The sequence below is a fragment of the Ilyonectria robusta genome, assembly GCF_021365365.1.
Source record: "Ilyonectria robusta strain PMI_751 chromosome Unknown BGZ61scaffold_59, whole genome shotgun sequence".
Lineage (NCBI taxonomy): Eukaryota > Fungi > Ascomycota > Sordariomycetes > Hypocreales > Nectriaceae > Ilyonectria > Ilyonectria robusta.
In genome coordinates this window covers 49954-69294 of record NW_025764493.1, presented here as the reverse complement: position 1 = coordinate 69294, position 19341 = coordinate 49954, and the positions used below count along the sequence as shown (strand labels likewise).

At 50.8% G+C, this 19341-nt stretch overlaps 8 protein-coding genes across 8 annotated transcripts; 2 read left to right on the top strand and 6 right to left on the bottom strand.

Annotated features, from left to right (window-relative positions):
* Nucleotides 1–797: 797 nt before the first annotated feature.
* BGZ61DRAFT_467500 (uncharacterized protein) lies at nucleotides 798–1788 on the bottom strand. Its single transcript, XM_046247779.1, has one exon. The coding sequence runs from the start codon at nucleotides 1722–1724 to the stop codon at nucleotides 1179–1181; it is 546 nt and encodes a 181-aa protein (XP_046094441.1). The 5' UTR covers nucleotides 1725–1788; the 3' UTR covers nucleotides 798–1178.
* Nucleotides 1789–3359: 1571 nt separating this feature from the next.
* BGZ61DRAFT_312806 (uncharacterized protein) lies at nucleotides 3360–4013 on the bottom strand (the record flags this gene model as incomplete). Its single annotated transcript, XM_046238831.1, has 1 exon — nucleotides 3360–4013. A coding segment is annotated over one exon (654 nt), but the record flags the coding sequence as incomplete, so codon positions are not given.
* A 39-nt stretch (nucleotides 4014–4052) lies between these two features.
* Nucleotides 4053–4271, bottom strand: BGZ61DRAFT_310637 (uncharacterized protein; the record flags this gene model as incomplete). Its single annotated transcript, XM_046238804.1, has 1 exon — nucleotides 4053–4271. A coding segment is annotated over one exon (219 nt), but the record flags the coding sequence as incomplete, so codon positions are not given.
* Nucleotides 4272–5266: 995 nt separating this feature from the next.
* BGZ61DRAFT_571523 (uncharacterized protein) lies at nucleotides 5267–5908 on the bottom strand. The gene has a single exon (XM_046256069.1). The coding sequence runs from the start codon at nucleotides 5864–5866 to the stop codon at nucleotides 5525–5527; it is 342 nt and encodes a 113-aa protein (XP_046094438.1). The 5' UTR covers nucleotides 5867–5908; the 3' UTR covers nucleotides 5267–5524.
* Nucleotides 5909–6160: 252 nt separating this feature from the next.
* BGZ61DRAFT_524174 (uncharacterized protein) lies at nucleotides 6161–7838 on the top strand (the record flags this gene model as incomplete). The annotated part of the gene is made up of 4 exons (XM_046252629.1): nucleotides 6161–6414; nucleotides 6645–7162; nucleotides 7260–7582; nucleotides 7712–7838. The coding sequence occupies exons 1-4, from the start codon at nucleotides 6318–6320 to the stop codon at nucleotides 7836–7838; spliced, it is 1065 nt and encodes a 354-aa protein (XP_046094437.1). The 5' UTR covers nucleotides 6161–6317.
* A 521-nt stretch (nucleotides 7839–8359) lies between these two features.
* On the bottom strand, nucleotides 8360–9394 carry BGZ61DRAFT_500501 (short-chain dehydrogenase; the record flags this gene model as incomplete). Its single annotated transcript, XM_046251552.1, has 3 exons — nucleotides 8360–8727; nucleotides 8778–9287; nucleotides 9340–9394. The coding sequence occupies 3 exons, from the start codon at nucleotides 9392–9394 to the stop codon at nucleotides 8360–8362; spliced, it is 933 nt and encodes a 310-aa protein (XP_046094436.1).
* A 2155-nt stretch (nucleotides 9395–11549) lies between these two features.
* BGZ61DRAFT_541330 (uncharacterized protein) lies at nucleotides 11550–12331 on the top strand (the record flags this gene model as incomplete). The annotated part of the gene is made up of 3 exons (XM_046255034.1): nucleotides 11550–11742; nucleotides 11814–12244; nucleotides 12305–12331. The coding sequence occupies 3 exons, from the start codon at nucleotides 11550–11552 to the stop codon at nucleotides 12329–12331; spliced, it is 651 nt and encodes a 216-aa protein (XP_046094435.1).
* Nucleotides 12332–16309: 3978 nt separating this feature from the next.
* BGZ61DRAFT_373339 (uncharacterized protein) lies at nucleotides 16310–17952 on the bottom strand (the record flags this gene model as incomplete). The annotated part of the gene is made up of 4 exons (XM_046242245.1): nucleotides 16310–16808; nucleotides 16911–17244; nucleotides 17425–17447; nucleotides 17717–17952. The coding sequence occupies 4 exons, from the start codon at nucleotides 17950–17952 to the stop codon at nucleotides 16310–16312; spliced, it is 1092 nt and encodes a 363-aa protein (XP_046094434.1).
* Between the last annotated feature and the right edge of the window lie 1389 nt (nucleotides 17953–19341).

Below are 19341 nucleotides of genomic sequence, written 5' to 3'. Positions count from 1 at the left end.
CAACGCCTTTCGGAACGAAGTTTATGGCATGGCTTGGAGGGCACATGGGGCGTTAAGTGCCGTCATGGATGCTTCACACGAGCACCATTCGTCAAGTCTATGCCTGAATTCGATGTCTTATTCGAGCCCACACGGAGGCTACAGCCAGTGGAGCTATTCAAGCATCCGTTTATAGTAGAAGTGGTCGGTGCTGGCTTCGACAAGCCCGCGAATGTTGGGTACTTTGCTCTGCGATTTCCACGAGTGTTGAAGGTTCATAAGGATCGCTCGTTCAGGGATACAATCAGCTTTGAGGAGCTTCAGGAGATGGCCCAGAGATGCCTAGAGATACCGGATGATGGAGAACAGGAAGAGAAGAGTTGGCTTCGGAGACTGCGAGGCTACGAGCACCTGGTTGACAGATCGAGAACTAGCTCTCCTAGCGACGACGCAGTTTCTGTTGGAGATATTTATACAGGCAGGCAAAGCAACCGACAACAGGAGAAGTTGGGGACAGCTGTTGAGTCCCAGTGCCTTGATAATATTTCCCTCGGGGCATCAAAGCGGAAGATATCTCCAGAGATTGCCTTGTATGGTAACTCAACCGTCAAGCGAGCAAAGCAGGAGTAAACGAAAGAACGTCCTCAAAATGGCCGCCTCTGGCGACATTGACATCATACAGGGTTAGATCCTTCATGCTTACCGGCGAGGATCTAGAGATTGATTTGGGATATGGGACAGATTTTGAGATATGAAAATGACTTTGGGATTTGAAACAAGATGTGGGACACGGGACAGGCTTCAAATTAGAAGGATACGCAGCTATGTTGTTCTTTATTTATACGTCCGGTATCCCCCAACTGTTCTGTCATTGCTACTGGCAAATTTCTGCATGATTGTGATCTCAACTTGCTGATGGTACACCAAATCACGGGCGTGCCGGTCCAAATGTCAAGGCAAGGGATGGTGCTCTTCGATCGACAGAGTGCCATCTGGAGGGCAGGGATCGTCGCCGGAGCCGGTTTGTGCCGAGGTGAGGAGTTCTTCAATGCCGCTTTGTGCGGGGTGGCCTGAGAAGAGGTTACCAAGTCTGATGGACCTAGCCTCGTCCGCCCAAGGTCAGAGGAACTCGATGCAGTGTCTGCTGGCCGCTATAATGATAATTCCATGTCTTAACTTGGAGGCACCAAAGGGTGCACTCAGTCTGTCTTAGACCCGTACATCCCCAGCCAGTGTGGCTTCACCAATAGGACCCAACACCGGAATAGTAGGAACGAACCCATCGGAACAACAAACTGCCTTAAACACTTCTCGCCATTTAATCCACTGATGGTATCGCCCAAAACGGCCCCCTGCCACACAATAGCCGAAATCCAAAGCACCTCCAGCGCCGCTATGGTGATGTACGCAGCTTTCCGGACCTCCACAGTGCCTGGCTTGTTTGGCACTCCGAGAATCAAGGGCACACTCATAGTCAGTGTACACATCCCGATCCACTGAAGAAGAGATGCCGATTCGGCCGATGGGATCCCTTGTGGGTTACTGGGCGTTGCTTGCATGAGTTGGTCTCGTAGCGTGGAGTGAGGGTCAAGGATGTAGGGCCAGGCAATGGCGATGTTTAGGACGGCTTCGGCTGCGAAGGCGACTTGTATAGCTTTCGTGGAAGTGGACGAGATAATGACTTCTGGAGCGTGCAACCAGACCGCATTACCGCGCTGGGTGTTTGGACCGTGCTTCTCCCCCATCGTCGTAGTTGAGTTTGGCTGATAAACGGGTGAGTTGCCTTAGGACAGGGCTGATGATTGAGGAATCCATGCAGACCCAGCGGCCTTTTATCAGAGTTGCGACAGGGAAGCCTTATCTACTGCTTCCTCATGATTTGTCATTTGTCAGCAAGTATGACCCTGAGACCAATTGTGCGCTGTCATCGGTCTTCGGGGGTTCTGGCTGCCCTGTGCTGGAGCAATTCATTCCAAGGCTCCGACACCACATTTGTCATACGCTAGGATTACACCAGTTTGATCTGTCCCTAGCCGGCCGAGGACCCCCAATCGGATCATGCCTCAGATGAAATTATTGGGCTTCCTGAAGGCCCGAACTGGCAGCGCCTGGAACGGAGTTACAAAAGTACCGGACTGTGATCATCCCCGGCTCTTAGGCGGTGTGGCGACGGGATATTGAATTGACCGACTGCTTCAATTCGCCGACCGGATTTCTTGGGCCATTTTTGGGTCGCATGAGTTGTGAAATTGCTTGGATCTGTACATTGCAGCCGCCGAGGGATTGATAAGATGGAAGAATTCACCGAATGCTTAATGAGGTAATTAACTAAAGACCACTTTAAAGAAGGGTTTTCGCGCAATCAATATACCGAAATGACTCCATTGTATTATGCATCCGCGCTGATCATTACCAAGACCCCCGACATTCGTGATCCTCTTGCTGGCACTTCCGAGGGGCCGAGGAATCTCCACTTAAGTTCTGGTAATTATCTGGAATTCAGTGTGGCTGAGCCGTAGATGCAGGACGTAGACTTGGACTGTATACGCTGACGACATGGATTATTCCGGTCGCATTTGATCTTTCGGCGCCTTCATTCCAGACATGTTAGCGCTGGTCGTCGGCGTTTTCGCGATGGCCGAACAGGCTCCATCAGCACCCTGCAGGTATATTCTCTGAGAGATGGAGCGAAGGCGATTAAGCCAATATGGAGGATGTAGAGAAAAATCCGTAATGACTCCGTTGATTGCGCCCTGAAGATGAAATCTATCAACCGTCCAGTAAACGTATGAAGCAGACGGCAAGAGAAGAAAAGAACGAGAAACCCGGAGATAACGGTCTATTAATCACATAAGTGACAACGCCGATTGGCCACCACGGCAAATTTGGTTGACCGTTTTGGATCAGATATGATTATCGGACAGAAATGAAGCTTACGACTACAGCGCATGGTTAACGGCAGTTATCTCATACCAATACTATACCTCTTTTGTCAGATATCAGGTCCGGGGTAGAGATAACCCACTGTGAAACAGGCCAGGACTGGCCAACAGGAGCAGACAGCAAGGAAGGGTGCTTGTGTAACTCTTCGCAAGCTCTCGCTGGTGCTCCAAGGACACATTTGGACGATGGCAAGAAGTGGACGAAAAAACTGGCTTCCCTCAGAAGCACTGCCGTTGGGGCAAGCATGGCTAGGCTTACATAATTATGAGGTCTCCTTTACGGAATCGTTCGGTAGGAGTACCTTGTTCCTGCGTAAGGCGTAGGGCCGTATCCAATAACATAATGTAGAGCAGAGCGAAAAGTGGAGCAGAGCACACGGAAGTGGATGTGGACTTGGGCAGGAAGTGGACTAAGCCAACAAGTTGACTAGGCGACTCGGTCCACCAAGGAGTGCTGTGTGCCCCCTTTCGCGCGGGTCGGCCAGCTGTCTTTGCAGCCGCCTGCGAGAGGTTCGTGAGCGACGACGCAAGCTCATCCAGCTCAGATGGGGTCGAGGCGGCACCGGGGATCCCTGATGATCCTAGTTCCACAATTTCCACGAAGCGCTTGAGCTCATCGTCAGTTGCGAGGCGGATTTTGCCTGGTTGCAATGGGACCAGTCTGATGCCAGGGAGTAGTATACTGATAGTAAAATGGTCAGAGCTCGTGGCGAGGTGATCTTCCACAGTAGCTTCCGCGAAGGGTATGTTCGTAAAGGCGACGTCGATTGTATTCCCGTGGGGGTTCGTAGGCACGTCGATGGAGTTCAGCAAGCTGAGGTCGTTTTCCGACGCCCAAGAGGCGATGTCGCCGCCTCGGTCTACTGATCGGACTGTCTGCCAGGTGTGGTGTTTGGCATTGAAGTCTCCTGCCACAAGACAGCGGTCCGGGATGGGCCATTGTAATAGGGTATCTAATGCGTCAGTTTCGTCGTTTTGGCGGCAGAAATTGACTATCGTCGTGTTGTTGACCGTGAGCCACAGGACGTCCCGGATCGGGAATGGGCGTTTTTGTTCCGCCACAAGCCCGGAGTCTCGGCGGACGTATGTCATAACTCTAGGTCGAGTACTTGCGTTGCTCCACGTATCGACTGGGGAGAAGGTGTCGTATGCCGGGTGCGTCTTCGTGAGACAGCGCGAGTCTGCAATTGCTGTCCACGGTTCTTGTAGGAGGACAACGTCGTATCGTTCAGAGTCGGCCAGTGCGAGGGCACAGTCGTGGACGGGAGGGACCTTGCCCACGTTGGCCTGAAAGACCCGGAGGGTCTTTTTGTTGTTTGTGGTGGCTTGAGGGCGTCTATTCGTGCTCATTAGGGCGTGTGATGAGGACAATGCGTCGCTTCTTGGGGGAACCGGGCCTTGGGTGTTCGGGCTCTTCCTCTACTCCCAGGGTCGTGGACACCATGAAGTACGAGCGCGAGCTTGACGCGGCTGGGCTGGTAGCCGGGCTGGTGGTCGGGGGGCTTGATCGCATTTGGGACCCAGAGTCATCTGGTGGTGGCTCTGGGCCGTGTTGTTGCGGTTCGGGGTTGCGTTGACGATACAGTTCGATGCCCAGTTCCCGAGCGGGCTTCCTTTCCTCCTTGGTCAAGCTGCGGAGCATGCCGTGGGTTCTTTTCGGGCGAGCATGACATTTTGAGTAGTCCGCATCGTGGGGTCCGAGGCAGTTCGTGCATTGTTCTGGGGTGGTGCATGCTTTAACGTCGTGGTCTGTCTTGCCACAATGTTTGCAGCGGGCTCGTCTGCCACAGTCGCGCGGAGCATGGTAGTCCCAGTAGATGTCGCACTGGTTTGGCAGGCTGGTTTTGACAATGAGTCTGGCGGGTCGGCTGTCGAATAGTCGCCAGTATCTCCGGGTCGGCTCCAGGAAGGATATAAGTAGGGTCCATGTCGGATGGTCATCCGAGTTATGTCGTGAGGGGCGGACTCACAGGCTTCAGCCCAGTCTGGCAGGTGATCTCGTCCCTCATCGCGGTGTCGTAATCCACTTCGTTGCCGTACAGGTCTATCAGTTTTCGGCGAACCTCCGGGACGGCATAGGTGAACCATTTCTGGCTGATTTCCACAGCGGTAGCCCCTAGATCTTCCGTCCACTCAGATTGTCGCTGCACAAGGAGATCGCGGGTAGGTCGGTCGGTCGCCCGGACGGCCCATCCGGAGTTCACTCGGGCCGCCTGTGGGATTCGGTGCAGGTCGATCCCCAGTTTTCCCGAAATATGAGTCCGGATCGCGTAGCTGATGTTGTTCCTGGCCGGGGCGTCGGCTTCCAGCCGGATAAAGACTCGGAGGTCGTCTCGGGGCGGGATAGGGGTTGGTTGTCCCTGGAGACGTCGGGTCGCCTGCTGTTGCTGATGTTGATGGGCAGGGGCGATGTTTGCGGCGGGGTGCGTCGCCGCGACACTGCTATAGGTAGGCGCAGGGGCAGATTTGGTGCCAAGGAGCGTCTAATTCCAGAATGCCAGGAAGCCATTGGCAAACTCCTGTGCGAAATGGCGCTCGGGTCCAGCGGTGAATCGTTTAGCAGTCTCTTCGAATGAAGCGCAAAAGGCTTCAAACACTTTCAGCTAGGCGTTGTGCTCCTCCACGCGATCACGCGCGAGCCTATTTGCTATGTCGGTAATAGAAACCGGTTGTCGATCCGGGGGCCAAGCGGCGCTGGGCGAGGTGGAAGGCGAGGCGTGCTGAGCTCCTTCGGTGGCTGCAGTATGAGAGATCGTGTTGAGCGGCGAGGGTGGCGTCTGCGCCGTCCTCACAAAAGCGGGTGAGCTACCTATTGGGCCATTCACGACAGCGGGGCTGTTTTGCAAGAGGGCTGCACGGGCTCCTCGATTCAGATTGGCAGGAGTATGGATTCCCAGATCGCAGGGATCTGGGGCAGCGGGCGGGCTAGTTGTGGACGATGCCATCGCCACCGCCAGAGGCTGCGCGGAGCGCAGATTTGGTCGTTTGGTGCACACTCGTTAAGGTAAAAGGTGTAATTAGGGCCACTTCCTTAACATTTGCATGCCAAGAAAGTAAGAATACAAGGATGGATGCGATGTTCGTGTGACCTTTGACAGTGCTGGCCGGGTTATAGGGTAACTACTGCGATTTAATAGGCGCTATTCCTCAGGTAAATCTCCTACAGTCTGCTGGCGGGAGTGGAACATAAGTTAATCCGGTGCTTGCATTTGCATGAACAAACATCACGTCTCACATCTCGCGACATTCGTTGCATCCACTTACTTCCGGTCCCTTATCGTCTCCCCACGAGGCAAGCCGTGGCGGCCATGAAGACCTAATGGCAAGCCTGTCTTGCACAATCTCCTGAGGTTTACGAATAACGCCCCCGACTCTCCAGAACGCGCCTTGTTGGCCATGGCAATCCTCGATGAACTTGACGGCCATCTTGGCCTCGGACCGCACTGCGGTGCATGTGGCAGCCTAATGAAAGTCAGTAAGCGATTTGTAGTACGTAAGTCCGTAAATGAATTGCTCCCTTTCACTGAAGTCCGATTCTGATTGCAAGTTCCTACCTGGGTAGTACTCGGTAATAACGGCTCGACCGCGTATTCGCACCGCAAAGTCCCTGCATTTTCCCTGAATATGGCCCTAATCTTCGAGACGAGAACGGCCTCTACCTGTGTCGAAAACCCGGTTGCAGCCGCTGTGTCATCTCACCCGAGGCATCTACTGTACACTTAGATTGCTTCGACGTTGTCGCGCAACGATGCAAGCTGGACGATTATTTGGACCACCTCTGGATTGCTACTGCCTGGCGGACTCCGTGGCGTCAAGCACCCAATCTCCGCCTCGAGGAACCGGCTATCACGCTAGATTTGGCAAGAGCAGATGACCTTGGCATACCGAGAATGAGGGTCCTTACCCCAGAAATACTTCGTATGGTTCATGGCTATTCGGCGACGAGTCTGTTTTGGCGGTACAGCGGAGCTCTCGACCTTGTTCGACGACTATCCACTTCTTCTTTGGATGAACTCCTCTCAGTTCCCTTGTGTACTGTCTCGGCGTGGAAACGTGGTCCACCGGTATTATCAAAGACAGTCCGTCAACTGCCGGTTTTCCGTTTGACAATCGACTCGTATGGGATCAGAGAGATCGAAAGACTACCTGAGAGACCACGATTCCAAAGATGGCGAACTGACAGCCTCGCGTTCGTCATACTGGAACAGAGCTACCTCCAGGGTGTCACAGCACGCTTCAAGGTGGGTAATACCCTCCAACAGCCGAAAACTTATGCTGATGTCTCGCCAATTTGGATTTTTACGTTTGGAGTTGCCTGAAACATGTCATGGCCTTCAGATTTGGGATACACCAATACCCCCTGTGATAGAGCAATGCCCTTTTTACCCAGCAAACATCACCAGCTCCACGCATTTCCGAACGATCGAGTTGTGTAAAACAACCGGAATTACCCTCTTCTTCTGTCTCGGGGACGTCTATGCCATTCATGCTCATACAAAGGCAGCCCCATGCCCCGAGGCGACATATCGTTGCCTTTCCCGTCGACGTCAGCGATCCATTACTTGGGCGTATATGCCAATTCCAGAGAACGACTCCATTGTTGCATTTGGAACACAAATAGCACTATTCAGCAGTGATTTCGAGGGAGCACCTGCCTACTTGTAAGTTTGGTCTTCGACAGCAAGATATTTTCGAAGGTATTAGGGTCTAATTGATCCAGTTCCGCTTGAGACTCGCTGGCGATGTCGCCGTTGGCCTCAAGTCTTTGAAGGGTACTAAAGATTTCTCAGCCCAGTGTCATCCCAGGCGACGTCCGATGAGACCGAAGTCAGGGCGGTTCTCGCCAGGTTTGAGGAATGGCCGCTTGAGAATGCTTCGCTCAAGCGCATAACCGAGAACAGCAGAACAACTTTCTAGTTACAGTTCGACTGGACTCCTTGTACAAAGCGTGGGCATGCTAGCAGCACCGTTGAAGATCAAGTTGATTTACCCTCGACACAGACGAGGAGCAGAGCCAAACGTGCTTCAGCTCCAAGAGCCAAATACACCTCACAGGAAGATAATCTTCTCATCGAGTTAAAGGAAGGCAGGGAGATGCTGGCGTGGCCCAAGATTCACCAGCGGTTCAGTAAGGCCTATCCGGGGCGGTCTGTCGAGAGTCTACAGGTGCATTACTGTACGAAACTGAAGCGTCGTGGGAGATCCTAGCATGCCGTGAGTGGCGGGACGTCTAAACAGGATATGCACGTAGAATCTACAAGCCATGACATCTCAAGCTCCACCTCATCTGTATGCTACTATAAGAGCCAGCAACGCATCCCTTTGCGACGACCATGGAGGCGGCCAGTCAAAACCGGCGTCAGCTAACATGCTCAACCTCCGATCCGCTCCTGCACCTTACGGCCCGTAAGTAAGATATATTAATACTTAATTATAACTTAATTCGCCTTCCTAAGGAACTGGATAGACTCAAACTGCTGTGCACTGCCGACCCGACAGCTCAAATCCTTCAATTCATCAAGGTCTTGATCGATATGCTTGATCTCTTCCTTAACCAAGCCCCAAGCGTCTGGGCCGAGCGGGACTCTGAGAGGAATTCTTTGACCGCGGCTCACAACTTCATACATGCCTGCAGAAACCGATTCTGGCGAAGACCATGTCTTTTGATTATCCTCGTTTAAGATGTATGTTTCGAGGACCCGGGCAGGCGAGTCTGCAGCCGCATAGGCAGGGTGAGATGCTGTTCGAACCATTGAGCCCGTAAACCTGGTCGCGATGCCTCCAGGCTCGATTAGGCAGAAGTGAACTTGAGGTTATCAGCATTGGAAGATAGCCATTCTCCAAAGGGGAACCTACTGTTCCATTCCGGACGTACTTCTTGAGAGACAGACTCCGTGAAGCCCTCCACAGCAAACTTGCTCGCACTATAGAAGGCGCTGCCGGGAAGACCGATGAATCCACCAACCGACGTGATGTTCATGACCACCCCTCCGCACGAACCCGTCTTGGGGTTCTCCTCCCGCATGATCCGCATTGCTTGAAGGGTTAACTTCACCGTACCCCAGAAGTCAGTCTCAACGACCTGTCTAGCTTGCTCATCGGTCGTGGACTCCGAATCTCCCATAACAGAGTATCCCGCATTATTGACGAGCACATCAATACGGCCAAACTTATCGAGCACCGCGGCGGTCGCGGTGTCGACAGAATCTTGGGAGGTGACATCCAGGGCAAGTTTGAGGACATTAGGGCCGTCTGGAATCATTGACATGGCGCTGGGTCGCCTGGCTGTAGCAACCAAGCGGTGGGTCGCATGCTTGCTAATTAGCTGAGCGAGAGACTGGCCTAGCCCTGACGAACAGCCGGTTACTGTTCATTTCGAGTTAATTCTCGCCCGATAGGATGACTGATGTTAACTTACTAAACCAAACTGCGTCGGCAGGAAGGTTGTATAACTTCTGGTCAGGTAGATCCATGATGAGGTGCTCAGTACTATTTTACGAAGTCATGCGGTATGTATCGATTATTTATACAAGTCTTAATAAAACGGCTTCATACACTTCAATATTCTTTGCGAAAATTAATTCGTATATCCACCGGCGTTTCGCCATATGTCCGAACTACATTAACTCCGGGCATGGATTCAAGTTAAGCGAATTCTAATCCACCTACTCTAGCATTAAGCCCCGCGGACGATCCAGCGTACCGATATCTAGCGTACCGATACCTAGAGTAAAGGCACCCGCTCTCGGAGCCTCGGGGACTAGGTGATTCCCGAAGTGGCGTTAAATTATCAGTAGCTACAAGGTCAGGAGTTGATTTTAAGTTCCACAGGGTTCCTAGTTTTCTAATACCTACCGTCAGCGTACTTACTCTCGGAGTGTCCGGGACCATGTATTTCCCGAAGTTGCCCTTCCTCCAGGAGATGATGGCGACTCCGTAAACAAGGCAGAAACGTTGGCGGTCTCGTCACGAAGACCGAACCAGGCGGGAACTTTCTCTTTGGCGTGAATATGGACCTTTCCGCCCATATTAGCGTGTCGGGTCGTTGTCCATACCCATGGAGGGGTGGGGAAAATTTCACATCGCCGAGGCAGTGCAGGCACGGTACAGATTGCGTCTGAAGCGTGGAAAGTCTACCCAGATTTCGTGGTCACCTCCACCTCGGTAGCTGCTGCAGAGACGACCTAATCTGGTGGCGGGCTTGCATACAGAATACCTCGTAGAGGTCTCAAGGAGGCTCTGAGTCGCTATCCTTGGGCCGTGTGGGTGGAAAGCCGAGTTCTGCATGCACATACACATGCGATGATAGGTGGTGGCTGGGCTACGGTGCCGCCCAAGACACTGGGAGCCGCGTTTCGCGACATTCGGGTAGATGCAATGGGATTGCCTCAGCATTCTGCATGAGTCAGCACCAACCACACAACAACCGGCCTGTCTCTCGGGCTGACAAACGTGCCCTCTGTGTTCTATGATGCGCGGATCCATGCCTAGGCAGTAGACCGTCTTGTATTGGTCCTTGCATTTGATATACTGCTAAGGCATGGAGAATGCCCATGGAACCAAATGGCGAGGTAGCGAATAGTTATGGAGATTCATTTCCTGGAGTTACCGAGGCTGTTCGAACATCGTGCCCCTAGATGGCCATTTGAGTAGATCTCGAGGGATGCGAGGCACCAGACCATTCAGTGGCATAGGAGAAGAGTACTTCATTAATGTATTGACTTGATGTCCCCTTTCTGAGTAAGGCTTCCTTGTTAGGGCTATTCTCCGAGCGCGGCGGATTGGCGGTATAACTGGTGGACAACAGCGCGAATACCCGCCTCGCTCGCATTGAGAACACGGCGATTGTTTGTCGCAACGGACCTTCCGGCGACAGCATACAGCACAGGAACGTCCCGTCCTGCGGCTCGATGATTGGGGCCGTGACTGGATGGATATGGTAGGAATCCTTCCAAGTATCAGCACCTAGTCCACAGGCAGGGGACAGAATTTGCCACAAGAACAGGTTTCATTTATGCAGGAAGGTCTTCTGGGCAGGCCACTGCCTCGGCCTCGGCGAATTAATTGTCAAATGAGCGAGACCGAGCCCCATCTAATCCGAGGCTCGATAAGGGAGACGCGACGTCCAACAACCTAAGCTCAGACAGTGGCATGTAAGTTATCCACTTCAGCCGTTGCCACTTGATTGTGTCCATCAAGACTAGTAGCTTCGGTCTAATCTATGCCGAAGCCGACAGATAAAGCCGACCCGAAAACGACGTCTACTTCGGTAATTCTCGGCGGTTTTCACCATGACCACCATGAGGAGCGTAGATCTTGATGGCTCTCTTCTCATTCTAGCCTAGGGGAAAGTCTCTTTGTCTGTGTTTTCGTACAGCACCGCCGGCGACCCACTCCATAGAAAGCTTATTAGGCTCACCTTCCAAACGTCGGCCCCTGGTAAAACCCCGAGCTCCTTCTCAGTGCGGTGTTAACGACCGTTATCTCCTGCCTCCATCTCTACCCCAGCCCGGTGAAGCCGAGATAGGTCTATAAATCAGTTCGGATTTCTCTTGCATAGTTACGTTTCGTATCCTATGAGCACAGTTCTCTGACGATACTTTACGCTATTCTAGCAATTATCAGAAAATGGCATCCGAAAAATCCGTTACTGCAGTTGCTTCATTCCACTTTATGGAGGGAGTGGATGTTGATAACAAGAATAACTCAGCACACAAACTCTGGCAGGAGATAATGGCTATGATCGCTAAACAGCCAGGTTATCATGGCTTATACTATGGCAATTCACTTGAGGATCCCTCACTGACACAGCTGCTTATTGGTATGTTCGACTACCCATCTACTTTGACCATCTAAACACCTTTCTGGTGTCCTGACTGATATCTGTCCTAGACTGGGCACCGAATGCGCATGAAGAATTCGCAGCTTCGGACGACTATGCTTATGTTATCGAGAGTCTAAACAGCCTAACGAGCGGAGCTCCTAACGTCCATCATCTGGAGCCGTCCTCGTTTCCGATTTCACCTTGTGGGAAAGCTCCTGTTCTAGAGCTATGCACTTTCTATAACACAGAGCCGAATTTCTCTGATCGGATCGAGAGATTCTTAGTCGGCTCTACTCAAGTGCCCGTTGACGGACACTACGGCCATGTTTGGGGGCCTGTAGTGGAAGAAATCCAGAAAACCCCTACGGAACCTAAGGGTAGAGGAGCGATGATGCTCATTGGGTGGGAGTCTAGAGAGGCGCATTATGCATTTTCTACTACGGCGGGCTATAAGGAGTTTGTCCACACGATATTGGAAGGCTATAATGGCAATGAGTGGGTAAGTCTTTCCTTTATTCATGAGCTTTTATAGCATATTAGCTAACAAAGAAAAATACAGCATCATACAGTTCTCAGGGCATACTAAAACATGCTTGGACAGGCGTGGGTCGAGCTATGTATGTAGTTAATAGCTTATAAAGAAACAGCCAATCTAATTCTGTCGACGGATTCTAGCAATGTAAAGGGTCTCTCTATATGATAAGTATGTATACTAGTCATATAACTGTATAAAGTCATATTGAGAGTTTGTGAGTATTGTGAACAAGAATACCCTAACCCGAACCCTAAGCTTTCATCTCACATTGATATCCTGCCGCAGGGTGTCCGTCAGAGCATTGCTGATGTTAGTGCGTCGAATTGGAGGAAGCAGAAACAAAGCACGATGCAGGGCAAGATGAAAATATCCACTTTGAGCAATGCTTTCCTCTCCTCGCCGGGGCTAAATTGCATGTTAGTCTTATAACTAGGGACGTTGATTACTGCATCCGCTTTCTGCCACATCCATGTCGCGCGATGTAACGATGATCGATCCGTTGCGGCTCTACGGCAGGAACGAGGCTACTCGCGTGCGCGCCCGGTCCATGGAAGTTGAAGATGTTCGATCCGCCGTGGGACGCCTGTGGGGCCGCGAAGGCGTATGATCGGTGACTGTGTCATGTAACTGAGTGGAGCCGTCCCCTATCCTCAGCAGCTGAAGCCCGGTCTGTCAAAATAAGGCTATATGATGTTAGTATGATTTGATATGAATGGTTAGTCTGCCGATGGCCTCGGGTCCACGTCAAGCCGCCCCGTTGCGATTGCGAATTTGATCGTCGTCAGTACTGCCTGCATGTCGGTTGCCCATTTGTAATTATCAGACCCTGCTTTTCCTCGTGTAGGAGTGACCGCATAAGCGCACTCGAGCCTCGACTGAGGCCGATCTGCCTAAAGGGGTTACGTCGTATGCGTGTCCGCTTAGGCTAGAATCTGCGTGCGTGATGGTGGACATACCGACCGCTTCCTGACCCTTGGCCTTCAAGCAGGCTTGTCATTGTAAATTGATAAGGATGGACCAATCAGCATAAGGGAGTATATTAGACTCTAGGGTATGTCAGCATCCGTTGTCTGAAACGGATGCAAGATTTACAGTGTGGGCAGTCTTTATTGTATCTAATACCTATTGAATTGAGTGGTAATTATGAGCTACATCTGCCTAGCGATGGGCACCCATCCTAGACAGATAAGGCAGGCACCTTCGAACAGGATATCTCGAGAACTCAAGGCAAAATGTCAGTTTAAGTGCATTAGATCAACTAGCCAAATGGTTTCTGATCTAATGTGCATAAGAAATTAATAGAAAAAGGGATACTAGCTGCTACAATAGCATTTTATTCAAAGTTCAAGAAAGGCAAAAGTGTCCTTGATCTCAAGGCGGGTCTCTAATTGAAGAAAGGAAAAAGCATGCCCTAATAGCTTTCTGGATGGACCTGTGAGGGAACGATCATGTGACTTTCATACTTTATGAATAGTCTCACTTTATGAATATTGTGTAAATAGCTTAAGTCAGAGCTTTCCTTAGGAATCTCTTTCTCTCCTTGTAAACAATCATTTTGCCCAAGCTGCACTCGACCTCGTTCGTGCTCTTGTACCGTCACAAGCAGCCAAGGCACCCATCACGATACTCCATTCGCAATCATGGTCACGAAACTCAATAGTTCCCCCAACAACCACAATACATGAATATTGGCACGCACGGGGCTACTCTAACGTCAGCTATACTCCATCAACTCCTAGTTGTTAAGGAAACCAACCTTTAAATCATTTGGCGGAACAGCGGATGCAGTAGCGCCCTTCTTTCCCTCGTTCGTAAATGAAGTCTAAACGTCGCTTTTCGAGAGATAAGGCTCACACGACCCGTCACGGTGCGACTCAGAGTCATCTTTTCCCCAGCCTTCTTTAGCCTAATTCGTTGACGAATGACTCCCATTGGCTTTATTGGTCTCGTTTCCCGGCCATAATCGTTCTGGCTGCGTGGATCAGCCTCTTTGGGTATCGAATCGTGCTCGTCGGCAAGTTGTTCAGGAATATCCAAGGCGGAAGCCGCTATCCACTCCTCAATCATTGCTGCTCGCATGACTTGAATAAAGCAAGCAGGTCCAATAGATATGATGATTGTAGCTCGAGAGGCTTTCAAGAAAAATGGAAAGACCGCACAGCATGAGATGAGGAGAGGAATCATAGAAGAGTGGAATAAAATATGAGCAAGCGACATCCTAATAAAAGCTTTTTCAAAAGTCGAATGAAGAACCGGAGCTCCTTTCACAAAAAGGCAACGGGGCACACAGACCCCCTGAAAAAGTGCAAATAATAGACTGTAAGATCTACAGATCTACATGACTTAGTCATTTGCAATCTGATTTACTTTTTGAGCACTCCTTCTGGAACCTGGGCGTCACGGTTGCAGGTGGCTTTTTGGCGGCTGTCTTTCCCATGTATTCTTTTTTGGATGATGTGCGGGTCTGCTAACAATTCCATATGGGCATCTTGGCGCCCCGTCAATTATCCCACTCATTAGGGTCGTTGTGGTAATGGCATCCCCCTGTAACTACGGGTTCTGATCCTGCACAGACTCGACCTTCGATTACGTGGCGAATGACACCGTAACTAGAGTGACAGGGGCCCAAGGTCAAGTCGAGTATCTCGAGCATAATTACCTGCACCTCAAACTCTCTTCACTTCATAAGAGATCTGCCATCTCGGACACGGCCTTGAATGCAGCTTACTGTCCCCTTGTGCCTTTCAGAGCAACGACTGTGGCTAGGGTCTCTTTGGATGGCTACTATGATAATGGATGGCTGTCGAGCTTGGCGCAACCCAAGAGAGGTATTCAACGACACGTCAGGAAAGCACCACGGATATGGCTTGGGAGCTAGGACTGGTTTAAGTATTATGTTGATTACCATACATCGAATCAGTACATTGACGTGGCCAATAGATTATAAACGTTTCCCAGCTTGATGAGACCATCTGATCTAATGACGACTAGATGTTACCATACACAATGACCTAACATCACTTCAAGTATATGACGAGAGTTTGAGCGTAGAATAGAATCCATATCTGGCTGTCTTTCCTCACTTCCGCCAGTGTCCCGCACCCCCGCTATATCTCAGCTGTCGCATTTCGGGATCAACTTCGCGTTTTAGGATCAATCCTGCCGGTCAGGATCATCGGATCACCTAGACCCGTAGGATCATCAGAATCAGGATCCTACAGACTACCTAGATCTTTAGGGTATTTGGAATCAAGATCAGCCGGATCAATTGGATCCTGATGATCATCAGGGCGGTGACCGCCCTGACCTTTAAAGTGGTGTATTTCCAAGGGATCAAATTAATGTACTTAAGACCTCTCTTGGTCCCCTCAATTAGCGAGAAATCAAGAGCTTCGATCCCACTTCCTGGCCCTCAGACTGTAATAGCTTTTATGCCCCTCCACCCACTCTCTCCTACCCTAAGATTGTGACCACATCATACAAGTGAAGGCGACGTTTAAGCTCGTCATTGCGTAGCATATATAAAAACAAGGCTCTGTCGCATTCCTCATCTTCATTCCGCGATCTGATCGTGTCTGCCATCTTGAGCCTCCGTTCTTCGTACGCCGCCTCAGACGAGCGCGATCGAACTGCGTCCCATTCCAAAAATTCCCATCGCCATTCCTATCGGTCATCTGACCCCTGTGGCCCGTCCATCGGTTGGCGGCTATGTAGGGGGTACGTGCTCGATCAACGCCTTTCTCAATTTTCCCAGCTGCCAGCCGCGATACGCCTGCAAATATGGGGAGTATACGTGGCCGAAACCTCGAGTTATTGAAGCTTCATACGGCAAACGTCCTGAAGAGTCAGATCTAGACGAAGGCTGCTTGGACTCGGACGACGGCTTTGCTGAGCCCCTTCACCTGCGCTCGACATGCCGCTTGTCAACTTGGCTGCAGCACGATTACGACGGCATCGGCTCACGAGGTCTGGAAGAAGACGATCCGCGCTTGTCCACATCATCATTTACTTCTTATCTGCCATCTGCTTCTACCTTAGCGGTCTTTCGTCATCGTCGTCCTTCCTTGCCGATCCGTTCTCGTCGAAGCTATCTGCAACACTACATGTGCTTTCCCCATGATTGCTTGTCGCAGCGTCGACGTCGATACGATTGTCTTCCGTGGTATAAATAGCCACCCCCACTTGCAAGCTTGAAGATGAAGATTCGCCAAGAAACCCCATGTCCCTCTTCGTCTTTGACCGGCCATTGAAGGCAGCTGACCCATCTGGTCCTTCCTGCAACTCGATAGATACTACATCAACTCCGCGAACAGTACGAATTCCATCCGTGGAGACTCTTGTCCTGCTATGCGTGGACGTGAGGTTTTTACTTGGAACGCTTCCCTGTCGCGCTGTCTCAAGGTTGCCAAAAGTGTTGGAGGTGGTGACACCACATTGTCGTTGTCTGGCAATTTTCCCTATCAAGTCTGCCATTGACATCTCGATCTTGAGCTTGACTATGTAGGCGAAGGGATGAAACTGCATGTAACTGAAATCATAGTTAGGAGTGTCTCCCATTATCTATTCCGCTTTTCCTCGTGAAAGTTTGTCGGTTCATGCGATGTAGGGTAATATAATGGAGTTGACTTACACGAACGTGTTATGCAAGCTCATCATAGATATAATAAGGACATCCATGCTGAGGGAGAATCCGACGATGCACATATTGAACTTGACCAGACTCTTATACTTGATTAGGCCATTTGCCACCAGGTTCCGTTGAACAACGCGAATGAAATAGAAATTGAGTGCTCCGTCGACAAGTAGGTAGATCCCCTTCTCGATACGGTCCCACCACTCGTTTATCCAGATATATTTCTCTGAGATCTGGAGACGGGCGGGGATCCAAATATTATAGACCGAGATATTAACGGCGGTGATTAAGACCGCAACACCGACCTTAAGACGGTATGCCGTTTTCCGATCTGCGAGTAGGATAGAGCAACGATTAATGATAATTTGGAGAAGAAATTGAACCTAAAATGGATAGAATCATTGATAAACTTCGGAAGGGTAAGTGGAGCATACTTACTTGAAGTGCCCATGTAGTAACTACAGAGGTTATTATCGTTCTCTTGGCGACTTAGGGTGCTTAGACTGCTTACGAATGCAAAAGTAGAACGCGAAACTAGATGATTCAATCTTTAGTACCTCCTTCAAACATTACATCACCAAGAGATCCCTCCTCGCACTCTCAACTGCCCTTACTAGCAGGTGTCGATTGCCATGTCGCCATGTTCGATTACCAGCAGGGTTAGCATTTCCAGCATTACCTTGACTATCCAGATATGTTCGACCTATTGCACCCATAGGAAACGTGGGCTGTGCGAGGAGGAATCATCGAACACACAGGGGATCAACGCTTACCTCGGGGGAATTATGCCTTTCAAGTGCAACCAACAGATAATGCTGAAGATGAGGCATACAAGAATCTCGAGCCAGATCATCCAGATATAGGCACTGCGGAATACGAGAAGGCCGCGTCTCTCGTAAATACGTTTTGTTTGCTTCATGGCAGTCCAGGTGGTGAGCCATCCAAAGCCAATCGTGAAGCCCCAGGCCAGCGAAGCAAGAGCAAGGTCATCTTCGGTGACCTCTTGGGGGACAAAATGGGGAGAGAGAAGTGTGATCATTATGAACCAAGTATGGGTTGACATCAACTGAGAATGACCATAAATTAGCCAGATTCTAGTTCCATTCAGAAGAGGTATCACAATTTAAATGAAGGATGATAATGATTAAGACAGGTATCCTTGCCTATGGTATGGTATTGGTGTATGATCAGCCGCTAGTCAATAGCTTAAGCCACAGGAGCTAAAGTCCAGCCCTCGTACGGATCTAGTGACAAAGCACTGACTTGAGTACGTCGTGACGCCCGCAAGCATCCCGGCCTCTGCACAGATTGGCTGGAATTCAAGCCTTCCTCCCCCCTGCCTGAATATCGCCCACCATTAACAGCACAGGGGGCTTCGGTACCTGAAGGCGACTCCGGTTAGAAAGCTTCTCGAGCTTCATCGAGCTTCAGCAAGCTTCTAGAGAACACGGCCTTGCCGAAGACTGGTCTTGATGGGGCACGAACGTTGCTTGTGGAGTGGCGTAGCGTTTGGCGCCACGGTACGGAGTAAAGCCAACTTGTATTTCTGGGAAACTCCGGGGAGGGAATTGTGGCGTAACCCGGGCTAAGTGATCAACAAAGAATGCTGAATGACTTTCAGGTTGAAACATCACTATAGGACTAGCGCTCTCGGGTTGGAGGCTGGAGTGGTCGAGTATCGCGAGATTGGATGCGATTCCTAGTAGATCTGACGATACCTTGAGGTTAGCATAACATCTCGTCGGGTCCTTCCTCTGTACATTTCAGCACCTAATGTGCAATCTCCAGCCTGGTAGCCCCCGTCGTCGAGAAGAAAATTAAGAATGAGCAAACCGCCGACCATTGCTATGGAGAGAGCGATGAGCGCCAGGGTGTCGGTGCAGTTCCAGATTTCCGCGGCGCGAAAGAATCAATGTCTTTAGACAGGCGTTGCGAGAAGTCATTTGCTAGAATAGCTACTCCACGAATCAATCCTAACGCGCCGCGAGCCCCAGACGTCATGCAAGCGTGACATCTTCTGCTCTTAGCGCTTGAGAGACGAAAACCTTGTGGGTGGGTCATGAGTCGTAATATCGTGCGTCACGGTCGCTTCATAGGGATGAAGCATTCAGAGGACAAAAGTTGAAAGGGGTGAGCCAGGTGGCGCTGTTCCGTTCGCATTCCAGGAGGGCGGGTGCGGGGAAGCGGGTACTGGGGCTGCTACACTGTGATCGACGCTCTCCTTACATGATGCCTTTTGGATGCCACTTTGTGGCTTGCGGAAGGCCGGTGCATCGCCCCGGCGGAGCTTCCCGTGCAGGGGGGTGAAGTTTGTGTTTGCGCTACTGTCCGTTCCACCGCATTCTGCTGTTGGGCCGCTGGGTGCCGGGTATGGTCCTGAGTTAGTGACGAACTGTGGCGAGAAGACAGTGTTTCTAGCACTGATGAG

Excerpts from the sequence above, each read along its gene's own strand:
- BGZ61DRAFT_467500 (XM_046247779.1), bottom strand. The coding sequence starts at position 1,724 with ATGGGGGAGAAGCACGGTCCAAACACCCAGCGCGGTAATGCGGTCTGG.
- BGZ61DRAFT_571523 (XM_046256069.1), bottom strand. The coding sequence starts at position 5,866 with ATGGCATCGTCCACAACTAGCCCGCCCGCTGCCCCAGATCCCTGCGAT.